At 44.8% G+C, this 27,286-nt stretch overlaps 1 protein-coding gene and 1 long non-coding RNA gene across 2 annotated transcripts in view; one reads left to right on the top strand and one right to left on the bottom strand.

The window, feature by feature from the left end:
- The window catches only part of NUDT3 (nudix hydrolase 3), a 111,943-nt gene extending 92,310 nt beyond the window's left edge, over positions 1 to 19,633 (top strand). Inside the window, exons 3-5 of the mRNA XM_008960613.4 lie at positions 3,646 to 3,690; positions 5,803 to 5,887; positions 10,407 to 19,633. Coding sequence (XP_008958861.1) covers positions 3,646 to 3,690; positions 5,803 to 5,887; positions 10,407 to 10,585 — 309 coding nt within the window. The 3' untranslated portion in view covers positions 10,586 to 19,633. The remainder of the gene's footprint in view (positions 1 to 3,645; positions 3,691 to 5,802; positions 5,888 to 10,406) is intronic.
- LOC129397951 (uncharacterized) overlaps positions 19,182 to 27,286 on the bottom strand; it is a 31,303-nt gene continuing 23,198 nt past the window's right edge. The window contains exon 2 of the long non-coding RNA XR_008625600.2: positions 19,182 to 20,172. This is a non-coding gene — a long non-coding RNA (uncharacterized LOC129397951). The remainder of the gene's footprint in view (positions 20,173 to 27,286) is intronic.

The raw sequence follows: 27,286 nt of genomic DNA, 5'->3' as shown, positions 1-27,286 counted from the left end.
TACTAAGATGGACTTTTAAATAAAGACTCCCTCTCTAGATTAGTGGCTTTTGACATATAGATTGAAATTGTAACTGCTTTCATATAATTTTGCAAAAGACAGATCCATACCAGCATCCTGATGGGACCAAATTTAATATACCCTTGAATTCAATCTTATCCCCAAATGTGTGAGCCAAATATCTGTCAGATGTGGCCCTGACACATATCCCGACCTGCATGCAGGAATCATGTGACAGATAAAAATAACCCACTCTCAGATTGCTTGTGGCAGCATTTGAGAAAAAACTAGGAGATGAAAGTTGGACTCTGAGTCTGGGAAAATTGTGAAAAAGTAAGATAGTTAAGGTAAGCTGTCTGGGAGAACCTTTGCCTGTGAGAAATTTTTCTTTTTTGTCAGCACTATGACTTCAAAGAACTGAAATCCTTTTACTAAAGGGGGGACCTCTTCCTGAGAAAAGTGCTGAATTCCAATTTTTAAAATTGGTAAATAGGGAAATATTTATTTGCTTTATACTATAGAATTATTGGTAAGATCACATTAAATAGAATTCTGCTAATTAGATCCCATAAATATTATGAAAGAAAGGCTAAGGGACAAATAAAAAGTATCATTAGCCATGTGTGGTGGCACGCACCTGTAATCCCAGCTACTCAGGAGGCTGAGGCAGGAGAATTGCTTGATCCCAGGAGTTTGAGGCCGGCCTGGGCAACATAGACACCATCTCTTTAAACAAACAAACATCATTAGTTTCTACATTCTACAAGGTGAAAGACTAATTAGAAGTGAAAAATACCACTGAAATGTTGGTGTACAAATGGCAGCATAATTTGATTTACACTAGATTTTACACATTTCTGTCTATTTCAAATAGGTACTTTTACATTTTTCTTAACTGCATCTGACACAGAGTGAATCACAGATATATGTTGGTGTCGAAAGCAGAGGTTACTATTATTAAACGAAATTTTGTGTTTTGAAGTTATTTTGTTTTGTTTTTTTGAGACAAGATGTCTCTGTTGCCCAGGCTGGAAGTACAGTGGTGCAGTCGTGGCTCACTGCAGCCTTGACTTCCTGAGCTGGGGTGATCCTCCCACTTCAGCCTCCTGAGTAGCTGGGACTATGGGCATGTGCCACCATCCCCAGCTAATTTTTTGTTTTGTAGAGATAGGGTTTCACCTTATTGCCCAGGCTGGTCTCGAACTCTTGGGCTCAAGCAGTCCACCTACCTCGGCCTCCCAAAGTGCTGGGATTACAGGCTTGAGCCACCGTGCCCAGCCAAACAAAAGTTTTAAATTAATTATATTGAGTTGTCATAATGTTAAGTTGATTTGTGCCCTAAAAGTTTGGAGATTGTTTCATAAACTTCTAGTTTAAGAAAAAAATATTGGATAGTAGCTGCTAAAGAGACTTTCTCCTTTGTGGAGGAGAAAGGTGAATGATGGCCTCTTAAATCTTTTCTTGGGCCGGGTGCAGTGGCTCACACCTGTAATCCCAGCACTTTGGGAGGCTGAGGCGGGCAGATCATGAGGTCAGGAGTTCAAGACCAGCCTGGCCAATATGATGAAACCCCGTCTCTACTAAAAATATATATATATATATATATATTTTTTTTTTTTACATTAGCCGGGTGTGGTGATGTGCACCTGTAAGACACCTGTAGTGCCAGCTACTCGGGAGGCTGAGGCAAGAGAATCGCTTGAACCTGGGAGACGGAGGTTGTAGTGAGCCGAGATCATGCCACTGCACTCCAGCCTGGGTGACAAGAGTTAAAAAAAAAAAAAACAATGACTTTTCTTACCTCTGTCCCCCAAGGCCCTCATCTGCCCCAACAGCTCTCCTTCCAGACCCTCAGTGGAGGCTTGTGGCAGGAGCACAGGTGACATGTCTCAGGAGATGAGCAGAGTGTGTTCAGGCTGCCTGGGATCAGAGTACAGAACTGCCTTTCCAACCCAGGCTGGCCTGGCAGCTTGTCCCACTTGTCAGGCAGCTTCACTGGTTAATTCATGAAGTATAAGCTAGCTAGTTTTAGCTGGCTGTGGAGGGCAGTTATTTATAAAAATGTAGAGAAGCAAGTTACTGTTTTCTTATTTAAGAAAAGGCAGGCCAGGCGCGGTGACTCACGCCTGTAATCCCAGCACTTTGGGAGACTGAGGTGGGCGGATCACGAGGTCAGGAGATCGAGACCATCCTGGCTAACGTGGTGAAACCCTGTCTCTACTAAAAAATAGAAAAAATTAGCCGGGCGTGGTGGCGGGCACCTGTAGTCCCAGCTACTTGGGAGGCTGAGGTGGGAGAATCGCTTGAACCCGGGAGGTGGATGTTGCAGTGAGCCAAAATCACACCACTGCACTCCAGCCTGGGTGACAGAGCGAGACTCTGTCTCAAAAAAAAAAAAAAGGTCTAACCACTGAAGTTATCCCTCTTCCTGCCACTCCTTGTCATCACATCACTCTGTGTATTTCTGTCATGATACTTACCCGTAGCAGAATTACCATGTTTATGTTCTTGTTCATCTAGGCTTTCTTGAGTTCTTGCAGGGTGCCAAACTCTCTTCCACCATATTGTATACAGACAGCCAAGTCAGAGCAGGGTCTTAATCCCATGGGATCTTGCGTTCTAGCCTATTCACTGTTACATCTCTGGCACATATACTGTTTTCTGGTTCAAATTAGGCATTTAGTATGTATTTGTTGAATGAATAAGTGAATGAAGTAATCTATGTATGTATGTATGCGTGTATGTATGTATGTATTTACCGACAGGGTCTGGCTCTGTCACCCAGGCTGGAGTGCAGTGGTGTGATCTCGGCTCACTGCAGCCTCCACCTCCTGGACCCAAACAACCCTCCCACCTCAGCCTCCCGAGTAGCTGGGACTACAGGCATGCACCATCACACCCAACGAATTTTTATATTTTTTGTAGAGACAGGGTTTCACCATGTTGCCCAGCCTGGTCTCGAACTCCTGAGCTCAAGTGATCCACCCGCCTCAGCTTCCCAAAGTGCTGGGATTACAGGCATGAGCCATAGTACCCGACCAATTAATTAATTTATTTGTTTTTGAGACATGGTCTCACTTTGTCACCCAGGCTGGAGTGCAGTGGTGCAATCATAGCTCATTGCAACCTTGAACTCCTGGGCTCAGGTGATCCTCTCACCTTAGCCTCCCCAGTAGCTGGGACTATAGCCACATGCTGCCATGACTGGCTAATTTAAAAACAAATTTTTAGAGGCAGGATCTTGCTATGTTGACCAAACTGATCTTGAATTCTTATCCTCAAGCGATCCTCCCAATTCAGCCTCCCAGAGTGGCAGTGCCTGGCCTGAAGTAATCAATACCTCAGAATATTTTTGGTGTGGTGGCTTCATGGCCTGATGATCTTGCTCTGCTTGGCTAGCTTTGCAGTAGGGAGAGAGACCAGAAGAAATGAAAGGCATTCTAACTTCCCAGAGCATACACTGCTGTTAGCAGGTTAGCAGTCGGTGACACACAGGAAACACTGGTATCACTTCACAGATGTGGAGTCTGCCAAGCTGTGTCCTCTTGTTTTTTGTTTCTATTTCATAAACTGCTTAAGAAGACTCAGAATGAGGCCAGCAATATAATACTATCAGTGCATTAATTGTTCTTTTTCACTTTCTAGGCTGGAGTAAAAGGGACATTGGGAAGATTAGTTGGAATTTTTGAGGTAAGTCTGTTAAAATCTTTGGTACAAATGATATGTATTAATAACCACACAGATATTAACATAGGAAAAATGCCATTTCTGTTTCAGCGAGTTTTTTTTTTTTTTTTTAGTTATTTTTAACTTTTCGAGACAAGGTCTCACTCTGTCAGCCAGGCTGGAGTGCAGTGGCACAGTCATAGCTCACTGCAGCCTTGAACTCCTGGGCTCAAGCAGTCTTCTGCATCAGCCTCCCGGGTAGGTGAGACTACATGGATACACCACCATCCTTCTAAATTTTTAAATTTTTTGTAGAGACAGGGTCTTGCCATGTTGCCCAGGCTGGTCTCAAACTCCTGCGTTTAAGCGATCCTCCTGCCTCAGCCTCCCAAAATGCCAGGATTACAGGCGTCAGCCACCATGCCCAACCTCGGTGAGTTTTTTAAAGAAAGCAACACCAACAGAGAATAACATGCTTTAAAAAAAAAAGAAAGAAAGAAGGAAATCCCATAGTCTTGTCCCCTAAACTACTAGAATTATTTTTAAATATTATTTTACCCCATTCCTACTTTTCTTTGTCTCCTACCAAGGTAGGAGGAAAGGTAGCTAAGTGTAGAGAGACAGAAGAAAAATAGAAGATAAGTAACTATAACAAAGAGAGGAAAAACAAATAAGCTGTGATACAAATTTGAAAGAAGGCAGGGAAAAGTGAGAAATCAGGAGAAATAAAGATGAGCAGATGCTGGGCGTGGTGGCTCACACCTATAATCCCAGCGTTTTGGGAAGCTGACACAGGAAGATCTCTTGAGGGTAGAAGTTCAAGACCAACCTGAGCAACAGAGTGAGACTCTATCTCTACAAAAAGTTTACAAAATAAAAATGTCAGAAGAAAGGTCTCTGATGAAAAAATAGATATGTAAATAATTTTTTTTTTTTGAGACAGAGTCTTGCTCTGTCACCCAGGCTGGAGTGCAATGGTGCGAAGTCGGCTCACCACAACCTCCGCCTCCCAGGTTCAAGTGATTCTCCTGCCTCAGTCTCCCAAGTAGCTGAGATTACAAGTGCCCGCCACCACATCTGGCCAGTTTTTGTATTTTTAGTAGAGACAGGGTTTCACCATGTTGGCCAGGCTGGTCTGGAACTCCTGACCTCAGGTGATCCACCCACCTTGGCCTCCCATAGTGCTGGAATTACAAGCATGAGCCACCGCCCCTGGCAATAAATAAATTTTTTTAAAAGGTGGCTGGGCACTGTGGCTCATGCCTGTAATCCCAGCCTTTTGGGAGGCCAAAGTGGGAGGATCACTTGAGCCTAGGAGTTTAAGACCAGCCTGGGCAACATGGTGAAATCCTGTCTCTACAAAAAAATACAAAAATTGGCTGGGTGTGGTGGCTCACATATGTAATCCCAGCACTTTCCCAGGCCTAGGCATGCGGATCACTTGAGGTCAGGAGTTTGAGACCAGCCTGGCCAACATGGCGAAACCCTGTCTCTACTAAAAATACAAAAATTAGCAGGGCATGGTGATGTGCACCTGTACCAGCTACTCAAGAAGCTGAGGTGAGAAGATCACCTAAGCTCAGGAAGGTCAAGGCTGTGGTGAGCCATGATCATGCCACTGTGCTCTACCGTAGGTGACAAAGTAAGGCTCTCTCTCTCAAAAAAAAAAATAAGGTAAGTGGGGTTAGTGGGAAAAGGGGTGTGGGTGGGAAAAGGGGTGTGCGTGGGTGTGTGTGTGTGTCACACTCAGCTTGTTTGCCTTGCTGGGGTCACTGAAGTTTGAGACCTCTGTGGTAGCCCACCCATCCACAGTCCTCTCCCTGGTGGTCTAGCTAGTTAAATTTACATGATGCCTTTTTCTTGATTCACAGTATTCCTGTGAAGTTGTATTTAGGGGAAGGGGAGGAAAAACCAATATAATTACTTGGTTTTAGAAGTCCAGCCAAAGAGCACACCCTCAAATTCAAGTGTGGCCTGTTTTAAATCATGTAGCTATAACTGTAGGACCATAAAAAGTAAAAGTTTAGAATCTTTGTGTCTGAGCTCTCTGGACATATGCATAAGAGTGTGTTTCATTTAAGTAATTCCAGCTTTCTAAGGAAAAATTCTCTCTATCCTTCTCTCTTTGCCCTTCAGAACCAGGAGAGGAAGCACAGGACGTATGTCTATGTGCTCATTGTCACTGAAGTGCTGGAAGACTGGGAAGATTCAGTTAACATTGGTAAGCCATCTCCAGACAACCTGGAAAGGGCTCCTCACAACCAGCCCTTGCCATGCCACAGGTCATGACCAGAGCCAGAAACAAGAGCGTACCAGGCTCAGTACTCACCTATAACCCCAGTACTTTGGAAGGCCAACACAGGAGGATCACCTGAGCCCAGAGTTCTAGACCAGTCTGGGCAACCTAGTAAGACCTCGTCTCTACAAAAATCAGAAGACTTAGCTCGGCGTGATGGCACATGCCTGTGGTCGCAGCTTCTCAGGAGGCTGAAGCAGGAAGATCATTTGTGCTTGGGAGTTTGAGGTCACACTGAGCCATAATCATGCCACTGCACTCCAGCCTAGGCAACAGAGTGAGACTCTGTCTCAAAAACAAACAAACAAACAGAACAACAAGAGCTGGATAAAGAATAGAAATAATTGAAGGATGTGTATAATAAAACAAGCATGTACATTTTGAACCTGATAGTATTTTGAAATGTTTAAATGGAATCTGAAGTGAGTACATGGTCCACAAATAGAAGCATGACCCCTAAAAATAAGAAGTGTTGCTTCTAAAATCAAACTGGGTCCTTGCCAAAAGGGCTATACTTCTGCACCTCCTGAGCAGATACTGATTGAGGGCCTCCGCCATGCCAGGCTCACTGCTGGCCATGGGGACCATAAGTGAGAGCAGGACCCTGGTCTTTTTCCTCATGACATTTATATTGTTGAGAAAACTGTTGGTTTGGTGGTGTGAGTCCCTCCAGAAATCATTTAGTAGATACAGAATAGTGCAGGTGGTTTCTAGTTTTATTCTTATAAAATATGAATATATCTATAATATATATTTTTATATTTTTTTCATATTTTATATGAATATAAAAATAAAATTTATGAACTTTTACAAAAAGTGCTGTGTGTACCCTTTAGGTACACCCAACTTTCTCCCAAAGGAGCCATTTTCTTTGATCTCAGATGGCTGTTAACGTTTATAATGGAACTATAAACTGTGGTGGTACAAAGGTTGGTTCATGGTTTGATTGTTTACTTCTGAAGGAAAGTATATTCTAGAAAGGAGAACACTAATTTCCATTACAAATTGGCAGACAGATAAAATTTATTTGCCAACATTCTCACTTTAATGTTAGTGTTTGCCTTGCCGCCATGCCCCTCACGTTGTTACTCTGGGCAGTTCGTAGCCCTTTGGCTCTTGATGGCTTTGTGTCTAGTAATAATGCAGGGTGCTCAAGGAAATAAATTCAGTGTGGATATACTGAAAACAGACTCCCTGACAGGTGTGCTAGCGCTTGAAAAGGAGACTGCAGTGGATGTGTGGTGTGGCCCTATCCTCAGAGCACTCTCTGTCAGGCAGGAGTCATACACTTGTGATACTAATTTTTTTAGGTACCGTTGCTCTATTAATATTCAAACAAGCCTTTCACCTTGTACTCCCACTTCTGAGAATTGACCCTAATGAAATAATCTAAAATATGACAAGCTATGGAGCCTTCCTTCAGATGATCTTACTACCATTATTCTTACTGGTTAAAATTTGCATCTTAAATGTATAACTCAATGAATGACAAATCAATGAATGACATGTGTCTGATGGAATGTTATACAGCTGTTAAACACCATAGTTTAACACCACCCCGTTAAACTGCAGTTGCAGTGGCTCACGCCTGTAATCCCAGCGCTTTGGGAGGCTGAGGCAGGTGAATCACTTGAGGTCAGGAGTTCGAGACCAGCCTGGCCAACATGGTGAAACCCCATCTCTACTAAAAATACAAAAATTAGCCAGGCATGGTGGCGCACACCTGTAATTTCAGCTACTCAGGAAGCTGAGGCAGGAGAATAACTTGAACCTAGGAGGTGGAGGTTGCAGTGAGCCAAGAATACGCCAATGCACTCCAGCCTGGGCAACAGATAAGACTGTTTCAAAAAAAAAAAATTTTGTCAATGTTAAAGAAAAGCTAATATTGGCAGGAATGTGGTGAGACTGACATCCTGACATACACAAGCAGGACTGGGAATCAGTGTCGCCTTTCTGTAAAGCACTTTTGCAGTATAAATCAGGAGCCCTTGAAAGTTCAAAAGCTCTATTTTTGTAGTTCTTGTGCTAGATATCTTTCCCTAGAAGGTTAAAAAGAAAGAAAAAACGGGGAACGTTTTTAAAAAATAGCATTATTTATAATAATTAAAATCACTGGGCATGGTGGATCACGCTTGTAATCCCAGCACTTTGGGAGGCCAAGGCGGGTGAATCACTTGAGGTCAGGAGTTCAAGACCAGCCTGTCCAACATGCTGAAACCCCATCTCTACTAAAAATACAAAAATTAGCTGGGCGTGGTGGTGTGCGCCTGTAGTCCCAGCTACTTGGGGGCTGAGGCAGGAGAATTGCTTGAACCCGGGAGGCGGAGATTGCAGTGAGCTAAGATAACGCCACTGCACTCCAGCCTGCATGACGGAGTGAGCCTCCGTCTCAATAAATAAACAAAAATTAGCTGGGTGTGGTTGTGGGCGCCTGTAATCCCAGCTACTTGAGAGGCTGAGCCATGAGAATTGCTTGAGCCTGGGAGGCAGAGGTTGCAGTGAGCCGGGATCACATCGCTGTACTCCAGCCTGGGTGACAGACTGAGACTCTGTCTCAATAATAATAATAATAATCATCATCATCACAGACAATTGATGTCCAGTGATATGGAAATGCTTAAGTGAATGATAATACATCCATACTAGATACTATGACATAATGCAGCCATAAATGTCTTTAAAAAAAAGACAGTCTCACTCTGTTGTCCAGACTGGAGTACAGTGGCATGATCACAGCTCACTGCAGCCTCAACCTCCTGGGTTCAAGCAGTCCTTCTGCCTTAGCCTTTCTAGCAATGGCAATGTCTCATATTTTTTTCATAATATAGATTGCTTAAGAAATAGTGTGACATAGGACAGGTGTGGTGGCTCATGCCTGTAATTCCAAGTACTTTGGGAGGCTAAGGCAGGAGGATCACTTGAGGCCAGGAATTTGAGACCTCATTTATACCAAAAAAAGAAAAAAAAAAGAAGAAGCAGGTGTGGCACGTGCTTGTAGTCCTAGCTACTTGGAAGGCTGGGGCAGGAAGATCCCTCGTGTTCGGGAGCTTGAGTTTGCAGTGAACTATGATCATACCACTGCAATCCAGCCTGTGAGATCCTATCTCTGGAAAAAAAAAAAAAGAGAGAGAAAGAAAAAGAAAAGAAAAAATAACATGAAGTAAAAAAGAACCAGTAACAAAAATTAAAAAGCAAATTCAGCAGCACATTCTTTTAGCAGCCAGTTACTCTTCAGGTGCTTTCCATACTAATAGTCATAACAGACTTGTGAGATAGGCCCTATTTATTGTCTGTTTTATAGATGAGGAAAATGGAACAGGAACACAGCTACCCGAGGCTGCACAGCTCATTGGAGCCATTTATGTGATTGGAGCCCAGCACTTTGGCTTCAGAGTCCTTGTTCCTGACCATAACACTCCAGCAGAGCTGGTCAGGATTCAGAGTACCTGAAAGCATGATCCAATTTTGGTTGTCTCAAGATTGTTTCTTTTTCAAGTATATGAAAAAAGGGCAGTTGTGCTAGGGTATTGAGAGTGTTTTTTTCTGGTTTATAAGATTATGGGTAGTTATTACTTTTATAAGAGAAAAAATATAAAGGATTTTAAAGCATGGACTAGAAAAGAGTAAGAAAATAGACTGAAAAATAAAAGTGTGATTGTATTGAGATTATTTTTACTTCTTTTAAAAAATATTTTCTATTATGTAGATACATTCACTCTTATAAGAAAACTTTTAAATGAATTACTGATTACAAACCAGGCATCCTAGTAATTCTGGAAGCTGATGCTCATGTTGATTTTTTTCCCCCCTTGGGACAGGGTCTCACTCTGTCACCCTGCTGGAGTGCAGTGGCGCAATGACAGCTCACTGCAGCCGCAACCTTCCGGGCTCAGGTGATCCTCCCACCTCAGCCTCCTGGGTAGCTGGGAGTACAGGCACATGCTACCATGCCCAGCTAATTTTTGTATTTTTTGTAGAGACAGAGTTTTGCCAAGTTGCTCAGGCCAGTCTCAAACTCCTGGGCTCAAGCGATCCGCCCACCTTAGCCTCCTAAAGTGCTGGGATTGTAGGCGTGAGCCACCTCATCCGGCTCTCATGTCAGTTTTTACAGGAGATGGGGATGCTGCTGGGCTTTGATCCCTATGTATGTGCAAGCAAGGAAAGCTCAGAGACGCAGGAGGGCAGGAGGAAAACACTAGCCGTAGTTCTCTCTGGAGGGCAGGTTTTACACAATTACTCTTAGCTCTTTGGTTTTCAGGTTTCTCACCTTTCTGCATTAGACATTGATATAATATTTGAAGCATATGAAGTGTGCTTGAGTTATTTTTGTAAGAAAAAAAGTGTTAAGAAACATTGCTTTAATGTTTTCTATATTTTCTCAAAAGTTCTAGGCTCAGAAACCTTATTACTCTTGTACTAGTTTCTTTTCTCTCTGCCTCCACAGGAAGGAAGAGGGAATGGTTTAAAATAGAAGACGCCATAAAAGTGCTGCAGTATCACAAACCCGTGCAGGCATCATATTTTGAAACATTGAGGCAAGGCTACTCAGCCAACAATGGCACCCCAGTCGTGGCCACCACATACTCGGTTTCTGCTCAGAGCTCGATGTCAGGCATCAGATGACTGAAGACTTCCTGTAAGAGAAATGGAAATTGGAAACTAGACTGAAGTGCAAATCTTCCCTCTCACCCTGGCTCTTTCCACTTCTCACAGGCCTCCTCTTTCAAATAAGGCATGGTGGGCAGCAAAGAAAGGGTGTATTGATAATGTTGCTGTTTGGTGTTAAGTGATGGGGCTTTTTCTTCTGTTTTTATTGAGAGTGGGGGTTGGGTGTGTAATTTGTAAGTACTTTTGTGCATGATCTGTCCCTCCCTCTTCCCACCCCTGCAGTCCTCTGAAGAGAGGCCAACAGCCTTCCCCTGCCTTGGATTCTGAAGTGTTCCTGTTTGTCTTATCCTGGCCCTGGCCAGACGTTTTCTTTGATTTTTAATTTTTTTTTTTTATTAAAAGATACCAGTATGAGATGAAAACTTCCAATAATTTGTCCTATAATGTGCTGTACAGTTCAGTAGAGTGGTCACTTTCACTGCAGGATACATTTATCTACACATTATATATCGGACATATAATATGTAAATAAATGACTTCTAGAAAGAGAAATTTGTTTAATTTTTCAAGGTTTTTTTCTCTTTTAATTTGGGCATTTCTAGAATTGAGAGCCTCACAATTAACATACCTTTTTGTTTTTGATGCTAGTGGCTGGGCGGGTTGCCCTGTCCTTTCTCTATTTCCCAGTCATTGACTGTAGATATGGGAAGAGTTTAGCTACCTTCATAGTGCTCCCAGGACTCATGGCCTTTCCTTCTTTAAGCTGTATTTCCCTGCCCAGAAAGAAACAGGAAGAAACCTTTTTTAATTTTTTAATTTTTTTTAACCAAGCAAGGAGCAAATGGCCTCAGCCCAGATCTGTAAAAACAATGATAGAAATTGAATTCTGCCCCACATGTTGACAGTAGAGTTTGAACTGGATTCTTGGGATTACTTATCTAAAAAACTGGAGCATCAGGTCCATTTCTGTCCTGCTGGTTTGGAATCTTTTCCGTAATGCTATTTATTGCCAACAATGGCCTCTCTTTGTGTCCATATATGCCTTACACCGTGCTGACCTGGGTATCGTCCATGTGCTCTGAAGCATCCAACTTTACTTTGCAGGTGCATCAATGTATTCCTGTCCCCGAACTGAGTAACCGTGTTCCTGAAAAGTACACTAGGGAAATTCACCTGCTTGCTTGTCTTTGTATTGGCATGGCACTTGTGATTGCACCATGGAGCATGCTCAGAGCTATTAAATTGGTCTCCCATCTCCCACCAGGATATGAAAGGTCCATATGGGAGGCCACGTAATCACTTATTACAGTGGTTACATAATACACTGGCTCACTGCAGACTCTCTTGTTTTTTGATACAGGTTTCGTGCTGGCTTCATTTGCCAATTGTGTTGTTTAGTTCGGAAGTAAGAGGGTCTCGAGATTGAGGGGTAGGGAGGGCTACACTGACTGATCCGTGGCTTAAGACAGGAGATTATCTCTGTACTCCAGTGGCATCTCCTTAGCCAAGATGTGAAATTAAAATCATAGTTCGCCTCATTTAAAAATTCTAATAAAGCACTCAAACTTTGAAAAGCTTTTACTTTTCCCTCCTACTAAAAGAAATGTATGTACCTCATAGCCCTGTGTCATTTAGTGTTCAGCACTTTTGGGAACATCAGTTGGTGAACTTTAAATTTTGCTGTCTACTCACTGGGCACGGTGGCTCACACCTGTAATCCCAGCACTTTGGGAGGCCGAGGCAGGTGGATCACCTGAGGTCAGGAGTTTGAGACCAGCCTGGCCAACATGGTGAAACCCCGTCTCTACTAAAAATGCAGAAATTAGGTGGGCGCCTGTAATCCCAGCTACTTGGGAGGCTGAGGCGAGATAATCGCTTGAACCTGGGAGGCAGAGGTTGCAGTGAGCCGAGATTGCACCACTGTCGTCCAGCCTGGGTGATAAGAGTGAAACTCCATCTCAAAAAAAAAAAAAATTTTTTTTTTTTTTTGCTATATACTCTTAGTTTACATCCTCTCTCCCAATCTTCACACACAGAGCCAAAGAGCAGTTGTATTCTTGGGATACCATGATACCTCTGGGAAAGAAATTATATTCCCAAGGAGAGGTCCCATTGGATAAGAACAATACCATGGGACTTGAGTCTGAATGCCAACTTACTATTCACACATCCTTCTTAAAAACGAACACACTGTTTCTTATCCTGACCTAGAGCATTCTAAAGTTCTGTTCAAATAAATAAAGGGCAAAATAAAGTAGATTTAACCAAGTGCCAGGTGGAATTCAAAAAACACATTCTTCTAGATAAATTCTACCTTTATGGTATGGATTTGAAAGTACTTTGCAGGAAAACAGTCAGTACTCTTTAAAAAGGGACTGCAGGGTTGGGTGTAGTGGCTCACACCTGTAATCCCAGCACTTTGGGAGGCCAAGGCAGGTGGGTCACTTGAGGCCAGGAGTTTGAGACCAGCCTGACCAACATGGCAAAACCCCATCTCTACTAAAATACAAAAATTAGCTGGGCATGATGGTGCACTCCTGTAATCCCAGCTACTTGGTAGGCTGAAGCATGAGAATTGCTTAAACCTGGGAGGCAGAGGTTGCAGTAAGCCAAGATCATGCCACTGCACTCCAGCCTGGGCAACAGAGTAAGACTCTGTCTCAATAAATAAATAAGAAAATAAAACGGAACTGCAGTGCTAACAGTAATTTATACATTTTTAAATGTTCTGAGTATGTTTTGACTGGGCTAGTGTAACAATATACTACCCTGAAAGTGCAGTTTTGATTGTTGTTGGTGTCTTTGGGTTAGGAAAGTGAACTGTGCCAAGAAGTATTTTTCAGTGACATGAATGGATTCCTGTTAATGCAATTGACTGAGAGATTGTGCTTATGCTTTCTTAACTGACAAAAAGAGGCTTTGTCCAACATCAGAATTGTTGAAACTGGTGCTGTTTTCTGTTACACTGGGATTCTGATGATCTGGGATTTTCCCTCCTTGGCACAGTAAACACCATGACTGTCTTTATTGAGAATGTCGTCACAGTCCTTTAGTGATAGATTAGTTAGACCCATGGTTGCAATACCTTTATCTCCCCAAAGAAAATAATCAAAAGAAAGCACAAAAGCTACCCTGTTTGCAGAATATTTCACTGACATTGATTTGTCATTAATTCTACCAGAGCTGACCTCATTCAGGCTTGATAGAAACAGGTTCCTATGTTTAGGGCAGATCCCTAGCCTCTCGCTCACAGTGAGTCTGCATGTCCTAGATTCTGGTTATTGCTGGAGCATCCATTAAAGTCTACCAAACTCAGGACAGAAGAAGATAGCAGTGGATTTGTAAAAATTTTTAGTTTATAAATTACAGTCATTGGGGAAACACTAGTAAGGTCATGTGATCTTTTGGACCAGGATTTTCTCTCTGTCTTCTCTCTGGGTGTGTGTGTGTGTATATACAGAAGGGCTACCACGAAGTGTCAACCATGTTAGATTTTCTGTAGTCTTCCAGAAACAGTGCAGCCCATAAAACAGGAATCTTAATTTTCCTCACAGCAAATATAACAGGATGGAACAGTTAGTGTTTTGTTTTTACAAGTGTCCACCAACTCCATCTGCCCTGCATGGAGAGGGCTCTCTCACTGCTAGATCTAGGCTGAGCCATCTGGAAGGATCAAAGGGTGTGGGAGTATCACCCCCTCTCAGGCTGCAGAAGGTCTCGAGGGTGGCGTCACAGCAGGATTTCCGCCTTCTGCATTGCACTGCACAGCCCCATGGAACGTGAGGCACTTGAGGCCTTGCTTCTTGCAGCCTCTGGGGAGCAGAGTAGGTCACTGCCCTCTGGGAGTGTTTTGCAGTAGTTTTGTAAATGTGTTGCTACATAGTCAAGTTCCTTTGTGGCAAAGAAATATTTTGTTTTGATATTAGGAGCCAGCCCATGTAATGCCTCTTAGGCTTGCTTGCTTAGAAGAAAAAAGTCACCCTTTGTGGTTTTTAAGAAAAAAATTCTGTGCAGATCTGTTCCTCCTCCTGCTCCTTCCCTTTTCTCTACATACAGTGCTCATTGGAGGCTCCTGCTAAACCTTCTTAACCAGAGAAATAATAGGTATTTGTTAGACCTGAGTGTACATTTCACATGTTATCCTTCACATATTTCTCATTTTCATGTAGTACTTTCTTAATGCCTTTGTTGGAGTCCGCATCCTCATCTTTAAAAAAAAAAAAACAAAAAACAAAAACAGCTTAGCCTAAGCCACATTCACTTTTTTTAGTTCACAAAAAGGATTTAATAGCCACAATGTGATTTTTGCCACAACTGTGTGATTTTAATATTCTCTAATATCAAGGGTGGATTTAGAATTGCAGGAAATACCTGGAGAAATCACAGTGGAATGAATTTTTGCTTTAAGAGAAATGAGAGTTGGCTGTAATTGATAATACAGCTTCATCCTAGTCCCATCTGCATTTCAGAAAATAACCCTCATCTTTACAAACCACAGGACACTTGTGGGACAGTTAACTTAAGCAGCTATGGGGAGGGAGGAGATTATTGAATGGTGATTAAATAATGCAAATGGCTCTTCTGTTTCTTAAAGACTATGGAAGAGGTCAGACTGCCCAGTTGAGGTGGGCAGTTCATACTGCTCAGTTGAGGTGGCAGTCATTTATTCTGAGTCCTGTTGGATAGAGCCTATCTCCTCAAGGCTACAGAGGCTTCCAGGATATGGAGCTGTGCATGTTAATGGCTCAGCCTTGCCTCCACCAGGGCACCTGCCTAACTTGGAGCAAGTGGGAGAGCACCCTAGAGTCATCCTCTGTGCTGTTTCGTGAGTTTTGCAGCGGAGACTTCACCATCCGGAGGAGCTGTGTTTCTGTGTCACTTGGGATATCACCTAAAAATGAAACATTTGATATTTTAAGGTATAAAAAAAAAGTAAATTGGGGAACATTGGCTGCAGTCCCTAAAAGATACTGTTGTCTGTGCATCAGGTTAGCTTGAGGTCACCACAGGTCCTGGGAGCCCAGAGAGTTTAGGCATACTCTCCCTTGGAGGCCAGCAGCCTTTCACAAACCCTGCCTCTAAAAGGGCGGTTTCATATTTGACCATGTTTTTGCATTAGCCTCAGAAACTCTTGTCTTTAGCTGATAACCTTTGAGGGATGTGAGAAGCCTAGTTGGAGCATCTGAGAAAATGATACCTCTCACCTTCAAATTAATCAAATAGTTTGTCCTTCTAGACCCCTTATAAATTAATAAATGGAGGGCTGGGCACGGTGGCTCACGCCTGTAATCCCAGCACTTTGGGAGGCCGAGGCGGGTGGATCACAAGGTCAGGAGTTCAAGACCAGCCTGACCAATATGGTGAAACCCCATCTCTACTAAAAATACAAAAATTAGCCAGGTGTGGTGGCACACTCCTGTAGTCCCAGCTACTCGGGAGGCTGAGGCAGGAGAATCGCTTGAACCCAGGAGGTGGATGTTGCAGTGAGCCGAGATCCCGCCACTGCACTGCAGCCTAGGCGACAGAGCAAGACTCCGTCTCAAAAAAAAAAAAAAAAGGAAGGGAATCCCATTTTGTGATGATTTGGGCACACTACTTGAGCTGAGGCTAGCAGTCACATGATTTTGGCTGTCTCTGACCTGAAGCTTTTGAAGTAAGGTTATGTCTTTTCCCTGAAGCTTTGTTTATAGTGGTAATTTGGTGAGTTTGAGCTTTGAGCTTGTCTTAGAAAATAAGACTGTCCACCTGGGGAGGGGAGCTTATAGGGAACCCATGTTAACTCAGAATGCTGAAGAAAGTGCTTTTAGCCAACAAAAGTAAGATTACTATCTAGAAGGTGGAAAGAAGTCATTGCTTCTGTTCCTCCAGCAGTCAGTTGACTCTAGGTTTCCTTTGGTTTATATCCCCCGTTCTTAATACTAAAACTTATTTGACTTCCTATCAGGAAGCACACAAAAAAAGCGTCATTTAAAACCCTGGATATAGGCTTTAAAGGATACAAAAACAGCAGCATTGTCGTTTTGCCAGGTTCATCACCATTTTGATGTGCTACCCATCCTTCCACCCTCCCTTTCCTGCCCCCAAGCCTCCCAGCCAGGCCAGATGTGAAGATTCTATTAATCACTGTTTCAGAGAACATTAATTCTTGTATAGAATAATTATCTACTAAATTGCTTATTATCTGTGACTACCTTGCAGAGAACATCTCAACAGTGCAGTAGAATAGCTCTCCTAGACTTGAGCTTCCAGCCAGGCATTTAGATCACTCTTAAGCCTTTGTGGAATTCTGAGGAAAAAAAGCAAGATGCCTCAATGCCAATGCTGGGCCGTAAGATTCTACTCCCCTCCCTGTAGGGTGGGGCGCGTGGCTCAGCTTTGGAAAATCATTTTGTCAGTAATATTGCCTGTGAATCCCTTTAAGAAGTCGTCCTGATCTGAGCCTGTCTTCCTGAGCACTTTGGTGCTGAATTGAAAATGGTAAGCTAAAGCAGTGACAGATCCACGTAGCCTCTTTAACCTCTTTATTATCTTGCCAAAAAAAAAGTTTCTCAGGTTAAACCTTTGTCTTTAGCCTCCCTTTGTTGTGGAGAAAATGTGTCACTAATCAGTGGTCCAAGGGATATCTAGCTTTGGTTACTCAGTTCCTGCAGCATAACAGATATGACTTATGCCAGGGAAGGTAGAGGCTGATTATGGAGACACCCAGGAACAGGAATAAGAAGGATAGGTCTGCTCCACGTAGAACCTCCCCAGATCGGAAGTTAAGTCTTGGAGAGTTTCCAAAGTGCTGAAGTAAAAAGGAGACTTGGAGGGCCTTTGCTTAATGAGCAAGAGGCTTGTGTCCTCCCAAGAACATGAAGGAGTTCAGAAGGGAGCTATAGCTCACAGACAGAAACCTGCCCGCTCACCCCATCCCTCGTGACTGGGAGCATGTTTGTTCAGAATTTTCTAAGAGGACGCTCCCTTCAAAAATCCAATTTGCTCCCAGAATGTTGTTTAGCCTCTGAGAATCTCACTCTTTCATTTCCATCTGTGAATGGACATAGATGTGTTGCTCAGGGATCAGAAACATCAGAGTCCAGGGCCCAGTGGCATGGTGTTGCATTAGTAGTTAGAAAAGTAATTGGTCAGCTCTACTGTAAAAGAAAGTATGTAGTACAGTTTTGTAAATGTCAGGTCTGTTCTATTGTTTTGTGATCTGAAGACTGTCAAACTGGTTGATAATCAAAGAAAAGGTTGGTGGTTAGAATAAGTAAAATTTCAGTTAGAAAGATATAGCTTACCAGTTTTCCATGTGCTTAAGGAAGTCAAGAGTATTTCAGGATGTTGAGAACTGTTGTAAAATGGAATTGAAGCAAGTGTCTCTCACCTTCTTAGGTGTATCAGAGAGAGGAAGTGGAAGGCCAGTAGTAGCATCTTCATACTTACTTTTGCCAGCCCAGCCTCCATTTCAAAGACTTTGTCTTCCATCCTATCCAATGACATGGTCAGGGATGGGCTCTGAGGAGGCAGTGAGGCCCCACCTTGGTTTGCTCCACTGTGGTGTGTAGTCTCCAAACAGCTTAAGGGTTTTTAAGTTTTCTCACGATTGCCTCCACTCCACTCATCTACCATCAGCATCAGAAAGGTTAACATCCCTGGGACCATTCTACTTATAAAAGAGATGAACTAGTGTGCTTTCTCCCCTTTTCCAGGTGTGCCATCCATATACAATCTCCTCTTGGCCAAGTTCAACAAATGTTTCCAGGGAACCCCGTGCATTGAGACTAAGTAGCCAAGATGTATTGAGTTAAGTTTTTCTAGAGGACAAAAGTATTTCTTGTCCCTTTTCCCTCATGCTCATATGTTTTAGCTGAGGCGTAAATGGCCAAGTTGAGTAATATCTGTGGAACTGAGACAGAGAGCCAGGGACCCATGTACCCAGGGACCAGTCCCCTGGGGAATCACACAGTGGCTCAGACTAGACTGCTCTATCCCACCAGAACTCTGCTGCTGTTCATTTCCATCAGGACCACCCAGGAAAGCAAATAAGTTAGCCTTCTCATCATTAGGTCACCTAATCTCTTGGGTTGCAGGATGAGAGCATATATAGATCTCCTGTTTAGAGAGTGTGTTCATAATTGTAGAAAGGGATAGAAAATGGAATAACCAAGAGGCTGTGTCATTTTTTAAGAGGATGGCAAGGATGACCTCAAATGAGCTCAACAAAACTGGGAATCCAAGGAATGGTGCTTGTAGGGAGAGAGGTCAGTTGTGGTCCTTAAACCTCTTGGCACCTTGTGCGGGTTATAAAACAAGGAGCTGGAGTAAAATTGCCCTTACCCCCAATCCAAATGCTGTCCAGGATTTAGGAGCTACCCAACCTGTGGTTATATGGTGTTGGTTTCCATTTTTTGTTTGTTTGCTTGTTTCCAAAATAGCCTTGCTTGGTACTGCATGGAAAGTTCAAGCTTTTCTTCTTGCCCGCTCAGGGCTGGCCTCTTCCCCGTGTCTTCACAGCGTCCCTAAGGAAGATTTTTGCAGCACTCTCTGGAGCTGAGGGGAGTGAAATTTGGTCCAGAGAAGGCGGAAGGAAATAGTTTTCCTGTTTCCTTTTCTCGAGGTGGATGTCCTCAGGCTTCCTTCACACCTCCTTCTCATGGGTGCGGCTGGCAGTACAGTCAGGCTGTGGAGGAGGGCTGAGAAGAAAGGGGCACTGGTCCAGCCCCAGGTTTGGTCTGAGACAGGTACACAGCAGATACCATCCCACCTTCCTCTCTTAAGAACAGGCCAGCCACACATATAACCCTTTCCCTACTTTACTAATGTATCCCTTATGTGGTACCAGCAATGGAGGACAGGCAGACTTACCCCCTGCCATCTAATGTTGTTACTACCCGTAAAACTTGACCACCCCCATATCCCACTCCTTTTTGTAAAAACAAATGCTTAAACCTGTGAGCCTGCCGTTCCTTTCTATGTGTTAATCAGTTTCCTTCCATTTGAGCTGTGTGGGAGGGAAGGGCATTGAAATTGTAGGTTGTAATCTTGTGCCAACCAATAAAAACCAGTATTTCACACACATCCCTTTTAGTGTCTGGTCTCTTCTTTTCAGAGGCTTCCCTTGAGTCCTTCATGTCAGTCTTTTGGTTTCCCCCACTCCTCTGCTAGATTCTTGGGAATTGCCCTAGAGGTCAAGGGTGACCCCATGGAAGATTTGGTGTGCAGGGCATTCAGGTGAGAAACGCAGTAGAGAAAGCCAGAGGCTATTAAAATCAGCATGTTGTTGTATCTTGCCGTCCTTGCTACCAGGTGCCGAGACAGAGCCCTGGTTAGACGGTCAGTGCCCAGTGCTGAGGAGAGGGCCTGTCCCCCTTAGCCAGGGAGGCTTTCTAGGGGACCCAAAGGAGCTGGAAGGGGTAAGAGGTGAGCCACATCCAGAATAAGGAAGCATCACAAGAAGTTGCTTTCCTCTGTGTGGGGTGGAATCAGGAAGGGCGGAGCCATTTTTGAAGCTGTGAGTGGTAGGGCTTGCAGGCAGAGAATGGGTGGGCATCATCAGTGGGAGAGCAGCATTAAGTGAGCTCTGTTCCCTGGTCCCAAAATGGAAGGAACAGTTTGAGCTGTAATGGAAAACAAAGACTGATGAGATCAAATTATGGAAAGCAACAAAAGCCAGTCCAGAGAGTTTGGTTTTATGCATGGGCGTGGTCCTGAACAGGGCAATCATGTGGTATCAACCATGTCTGAGCAGGAGCCAGCAGGAGAGTTTGGAGTGGAGCAGTCTGGAAGCTGTTGTGATACCATGCTTGAGGCTCTGCAGACTCAAGGAGTGCAGTGGAAATGCAGAGGGGGATATAGAAACAAGAATGAACAGCGTATCACAGAGAAACACCCATCCTCCGAGACAAGCTGGCTTCTCTAGGATGGGACTCTGTTGGCATCACCACTGGTCAAGTATTTTAAGCCAAGAAACCTGATGGGATCAGTGGGAGAGAGTCAATTCCAGGAACAAGACTCACAAATCTAATTCGTAAGAGACTAATGTATGTGCCCAGATGCTAATCGGTTCATTTATATGATGATAAACATCAAAGTTACCTGGTTTGTGTACTGGCTGGCTGTATGGGAAGCAAAAAATAGGCAGAAAGTTGGTTACTGAGCAATAATAATGGCGTATTGACTTCATTCCACCACAGGACAAATTCCCTATCAGTTGGTCAGAACGCTCCACCTAAAATTCTGATTCTGCAGGCTTCCTTGTCCGTTCCATGATGATCACCCTTAATTCCTCCATCAAAGGATTCTTTTGCCAGATTTAGTGTATATGATGAGGCTATGAGCTCATACATGCTGATACAGGTGGGCCAGATTTAGTGTGTGTGATGAGGCTATGAACTCATACATGGTGATACAGGTGATGTACTCTGGAAACCACCAACTGGCCACCTCTAATTGGGATTAGAGTGTTCTGGAAACTTCCCACTCGCCCATGTCAGATCATTATGGACCATTCTAAAGCTGATCCATCATCACATTTACTACATGATTCTGTTTCATTTGCAGAGGGTAAACGGCAAAGTTCAGGGTTACCTTTCTGCAGCCTAGTCTTCCAATGGCCTGCAGGACTTGTGGCTAGAGAGAAAGAACTCTAAAGAGACGCCCCAAAACTTTGGACGTGGGTGGAGAAAGGAAATCAGCCCAAAGGACACCATTGCAGCTCATATCATTGCGGGGAGCAGCACTGCACTTCCTCCATCCTTTGTTGACATGCCAGGTGGTAGCACTGACCGTCTAAGCCAGTTTGAGTTGGTAGAATAACTGCTCATCCCCAGTCAGGGTGGCTTCCATCTCTGGGCACCTGATAACTGTTCCAAGAAAGCCTGGTGTTAACAAGCCATGGCCTTGCTTGCTTTCTGGTTTCCAACAGATTTAGGTTGTGAAGGGTTTATTTATGTCCTTGATCTTGTGACACCCAGCTAACATCTCAGCATCTGAGGATGTAGCCATGAGGTTCCATGTTCTGTGTTCTGAATACCAGCAATGTGCTAAACCTAGGACACACAGTCCTCACAGAGGCACCTGCTTGGGTGACAGATGGCATGAAATGGGAGAGGTGACAGCCTGGGAACAGTAAGCCACGTGGGGGGTGAAGTAGGAAGGAGCAATATCAGAGAGAGCTTGGGTGGGAGGACCATGGAAGGATGAGACGGAGATAAGAAATTCAGAAAAGTGAAGGACAGTCATTCATCCGAAGGCTGCCTGGTGTAATAGAAGATACGAATGTTGGGAATTAGCCCAGGTCTCTGCTCCGCTGCTGACAAGCTCTTTGATCTTGAACAAATTACCATCCCTGCTCCCTCCTGTTCAGTGGGGGAGAAGTCTACTTTGCAGGATTAGTGTGTTAAATAAGTGAAAGAGTGTGTGTGACACCAAAGTCAGTGTGTGATTATCAAATGATGGCACCTCTTTGGAAATGCCAAGGCCTGTGCTGAGTTCACTAAATAAGACACAAAGTCACAACAGACACAAGTAATCACAATGCAAAGCGATACATGCAATACAAGAAGCCCGAGGGAGTGTCTTAACTCCTCAAAGGAGGCATCGTCTGAGAGGATCCATGAGGGATGCGTGGGATCCCAGCGTGAAGGGACAGCATGTTCGAGGGCAGAGCACTGTGTTCAGGGAACATGATAGGGATAGTGGGCAGGGAGGAGGGAGAAGCAGGAGGTGCCATGGGAAAGGTTAGCTGGGGTCAGGTGGCTTAGCAGGCTGTGTTTGACCTTTACTCTGCATGCCTGGGAAGCCAACAATGTTTTTAACAGAACAGTGACTGCATCAGGTTGGGCATTTGGGGAAGATGATACTATCTACTCAATGTTTCTTGTGTTCCTGGCCAGGTGGTGGTCACTGTTTTACACTTAAGTCTTCGCAGGCCTGTGAGGCATAGGTCATGGTAAAGGAAATGGAGGCTTAGGGAAGCTGTTTTCTAAAGGACCTAGACAAACTTATCTAAAAACTACAGGTAAAGCACTAAGGATGTCTAAGACAATTTGAAGAAACTGCCAGGGAAAACACAGGACTACAATGGAAATCCTATGTTCAATCAGTATCAAGACTTAATATAAAGGTACAGTAACTAAATGTGATAAATGGAATAGCTGGATAGAAATAGAAATCAATTAGACAATAAAAGTGAGCAGGGGACCAAAAAACAGACCTGTGCAGACATGGGAATATGGTAGGAGCCAGAGGAACCATGCACCTGAGTAGGGAAAGGAAGGGATCTTTAGCAAGTGGGGTTGGGACAATCAAGTAACGAGGATTGCTTGAGCCCAGAAGCAGGAGGCAACAGTGAGCTATGATTGCGCTAGTGCGCTCCAGACTAGGACACAGAGGGAGACCTGGCTCGAAAAAAAAAAAAAAGTCACAGTGGCTCATGCCTGTAATCCTAGCACTTTGGGAGGCCAGCTCACCTGAGGTCAGGAGTTCAAGACCAGCCCAGCCAACATGGTTAAACCCCATCTCTACGAAAAATACAAAAATTAGCCCGGCGTGGTGGCAGGTGCCTGTAATTCCAGCTGCTTGGGAGACTGAGGCAGGAGAATCGCTTGAACCTGGAAGGCAGAGGTTGCAGTGAGCTGAGATCATGCCACTGCACTCCATCCTGCCTGGGCAACAGAGCAAGACTCCATCTAAAAAAGTAAAAATAAAAATCCCTACCTCACACACCACTTATGAAAATAAATTCACAAATATGAAAAAAGAGTCATTTGTGAAATATCTAAGCTAAAGGAACTATAAATATGGACTTTTTAAGCCTGATTCTTCTTTCACTTACATTTTGTTCTCAAATAAAAGGAAGGTTTTTCTAAAAAGAAAAAAAAAGAAAAAAGAGTCACAACGTTTAGAAGAAAATGTGGAAGTAAAGTAACATATCCAAGGTAATAGAAGAAGTGCAGTTCAGCATGGGGGTCTGGTGCGCCAGAACCTGCCCACTTGGCAGTTCTCTCTTGGTCCTTTCAGACTGTAAGATGGACCAGGGCAAGGAGAAACTGAAGGTGGGGAGGGGCGAATGAGGGCTGGATTTGTACCTGGTCCCTACACACCTCACAGGAAGGGTTGCAAGGGAGGCAGAGGGAGGGACTTCCTCATGACATCACCATCACTCAATAAACAGGCAGTGGTGATGGGCCTAGATGCTGACAGGTGTCTTTTGTGAGAGAGACCATCAGGTACTCCACACAAACATCTATTGAGGGCAGATGGCTGGTCATTATGCTTAGGTAGGTGTGAAGAGGATACAGATAAAACAATAGCAGTGAATCCTTGCATGATAGAGCAGGAAGGATTTTAGGGATCATCTAGTCCAATCCTCTGTTTCACAGATTTAGAAATAGACACAATGAGAAGGGATTTCACCAGTATTCTAATTTGGAACTCTAAGTGGAAAATACAGATCACTGGCCATGCTGTAAATAGCTAGCTGCTCTGTTTCTATTGACATGAAAATCTTTTTTAAAATGGTTATCCTGGCTGGGCGTGGTGGCTCACACCTGTAATCCCAGCATTTTGGGAGGCCAAGGCAGGTGGATCACTTGAGCTTAGGAGTTTGAGACCAGCTTGGCCAACATGGCAAAATCCCATCTCTACTAAAAATACGAAAAAATTAGCAGGGTGTGGTGGTGCATGCCTATAATCTCAGCTACTCGGGAGGCTGAGACATGAGAATTGCTTGAACCCAGGAGGCGGAGGTTGCAGTGAGCCAAGATCGCACCACTGCACTCCAGCCTGGAAGCCAGAGTGAGAATCTGTCTCCAAAAAAAGGTTATCCCACTCTGGCCACCAAACTCTATCAGCCAGTGCCACATCAAGACCCATGCCCATGACTTCATCACTCATTCACCATTAATTACTCCATCTTTCTTGTCCCCATGTCCTTCCAGTGTAGTCTCCCTTAGAATGCCAGACCCGAATTAATCCATCTTTTTTTTTTTTTTTTTTTTTTTGAGACGTCTCACTCTGCACTCTGTCACCAGGCTGGAGGGCAGTGGCACGATCTTGGCTCACTGCAACCTCCACCTCCCGGCTTCAAGCAGTTCTCCTACCTCAGCCTCCCGAGTAGCTGGGATTACAGGCACATGCCACCACACCCAGCTAATTTTCGTATTTTTAGTAGAGATGGGCTTTCACCATGTTGGTTCAGGATGGTCTCGATCTCTTGACCTCATGATCCGCCCGCCTCGGCCTCCCAAAGTGCTGGGATAATCCATCCATTTTTATCCCCTCCTATGTGAGAGCTGAGCCTGCCCAGAGAAAACCATATACACCATGGGGTCACTATGGGTTCATGCCTCCCCTCCACTCAGCCTCCAATGCTTCCTGTCAATGGCCAGTGACTACCACATTGACAAGTCCAAAGGTCACTTGTCAGTTCTCATCTGACCACTGACCACTGGCCCCCAAATCCTGTGGTGTCCTTGGCAACATTTCTTGTTCTCTTCCTACCCATAGCTTTCAGGGTAAGTTTCCACCTCCTTAGATTAGTACCCAATACCTTTCGTGAGTTGGCCCCTGCCCACCTCACCAGACTAATTTCTTGCCACTGCCTCATCCTTGTTTTCTCCTGGCCTCGTAGAACTTCTTGCAGTTCTCCAAATGCATCCTATACCATCACACTGTTTCACAATTCACACGTTCTGTGCCCTCCTTTGGGAAAGATCTCTGAGATACTTCTCCCTACGCTGGACTGTGTGTCCGCTTGGACATGCCCCTGTTCTGAAGGTGCCTTCTGAACGAAGGGAAGATATTTCTCCATTGTGGTATCCAGCTAAGTGGTACAGAGCAGGTACCCTGGAAATGAAATATGGGTTGGAACAAGCAAAGAGCCAAATGACATTTTGGGGATGTCCACCACACAAGAAATGTGTGCCAGTGTCACCTGGTCCCCTCAACCCCCTCCCTCCAAATACCCCTTCACTTCCCCCAAACCCTGGAAGCAAATGCAAGGTCCCCTGGGACCTGGTGTGGGAGACATTTGGAGCAGGTGGAGGAGGTGGGGAGAGCCATGCAAAGAGGCTCTTCCTTTGGGGCAAGGGTGACATTCAAACAGTGTGGCACCCACTGACCAGTCAGAATGAACACGTGATGGAGGCCTCTCCTCTGAGGCCCCTTCCCCAGGTTTGTCTTCCTGCCTTGAGTCTGGAGGGCAAGGGAGTAGTAGGAGGAGATGCTTTTCTAGGGTGAGGAAACCCTCAGTTCCTGCCGGTCCTCTTATCTCAGCTCAGCAGCCTGTGAACTCTCCCAGACCTGTGGCAAGAGCTAATGGGAGGCTGGTCACTTCCTGCCAGGCCTGTGCCTGGGACAGGCAGAGGAAGCCAAGTTTGGGTGAGCCTGGAAAGGAGGAGAAGAGGAGGGGCAGTTATGGGGACTTGCAGTTTATGGGGTGGAGTTGAGGGAAATTTGTTTTGCTTGGGGCAAACTCCATCTGAGGAAGTTGAGTGGACCAATTATAATAGCTAATATTATTTTTCTAGTGTTTTTCAACTTATAAAACACTCTCCCGGCCTGGTGCGGTGGCTCACGCCTGTAATCCCAGCACTTTGGGAGGCCGAGGCGGGCGGATCACAAGGTCAGGAGATTGAGACCATCTTGGCTAACACGGTGAAACCCGGTCTCTACTAAAAACACAAAAAAATTAGCCAGGCGTGGTGGCGGGCGCCTGTAGTCCCAGCTACTTGGGAAGCTGAGGCAGGAGAATGGTGTGAACCCGGGAGGCGGAGCTTGCAGTGAGCAGAGATCGCGCCACTGCACTCCAGCCTGGGCGACAGAGCAAGACTCCGTCTCAAAACAAAACAAAACAAAACAAACAAAAAAGCACTCTCCCATCAGTTCAGACCATTCCTTGAACACCTACTACCTGCATAGGCCCAGGGCCCAGGACCCAGACCTTCACATCTACCCTGAGAGGCAGGTACTTCCATCCACACCTCACTGCAGAGGCAGCTGAAGCCTGCAGGGGACTGGAGGACGGGAGGGAAAATCAGTTGAATATGGAGCAGGTTGGGAAGGTGAAGGAAAGCTGGGGATGGAGAACAAGTATGTTGCAAGTCAGGCCTCTGGTGCTGTCAGGGGCTGGTCGGTGAGGGGTTCCCTCCGTTGAATCTTCAGGACTCACTTAGTCCCCGCTCACTTGTCCCTTGGAGGTATGCAGGCCCAGCATGGGGCACCTCATCCTCCCTCCCCCTAGCCTTGGCCCTGCCCAGCTCCACCGACCCCTTACCTCAGAGTGGGGTGGGAGCCCGAGGCCGACCTGGCCCCAGCTCCAGCCTCCCACAGGAGACCAACGGGTTTCCAACTGGCAGAGATGGTGGGAAAACCGCTCGAGTGAAGGTAGGAAAGTGGGAAAACACAGGGGCTGCACAAGGAACAAGCGATTTCGCAAAAAAGTGAGCCAGTGTAGGGAAAAGCCTGGAAGAAGGCGCCCCTGGGGTCAGGACACCCTGGGCTGGCCTGGCAAGGCTGGGCCTGTGCAACAAAGCGGCAGGCAGGAAGAGTCTGCGGGCAGTCTCAGTTCCTCTTCCTTACTGTGTCTGCCTCTTCCCAGTCAGTCCCTGGAGCTTGGTCTGTGGAGTTGTCAGTCATTAATTCCACTAATTAATTTTTAAAAGACTCTTTAAAAAACAATTTTTTTGGCCAGACTCAGTGGCTCACACCTGTAGTCCTAACACTTTGGGA

The sequence above is a fragment of the Pan paniscus genome, chromosome 5 (assembly GCF_029289425.2).
Source record: "Pan paniscus chromosome 5, NHGRI_mPanPan1-v2.0_pri, whole genome shotgun sequence".
Classification (NCBI taxonomy): domain Eukaryota; kingdom Metazoa; phylum Chordata; class Mammalia; order Primates; family Hominidae; genus Pan; species Pan paniscus.
This window is presented reverse-complemented; position numbering and strand designations above follow the sequence as displayed.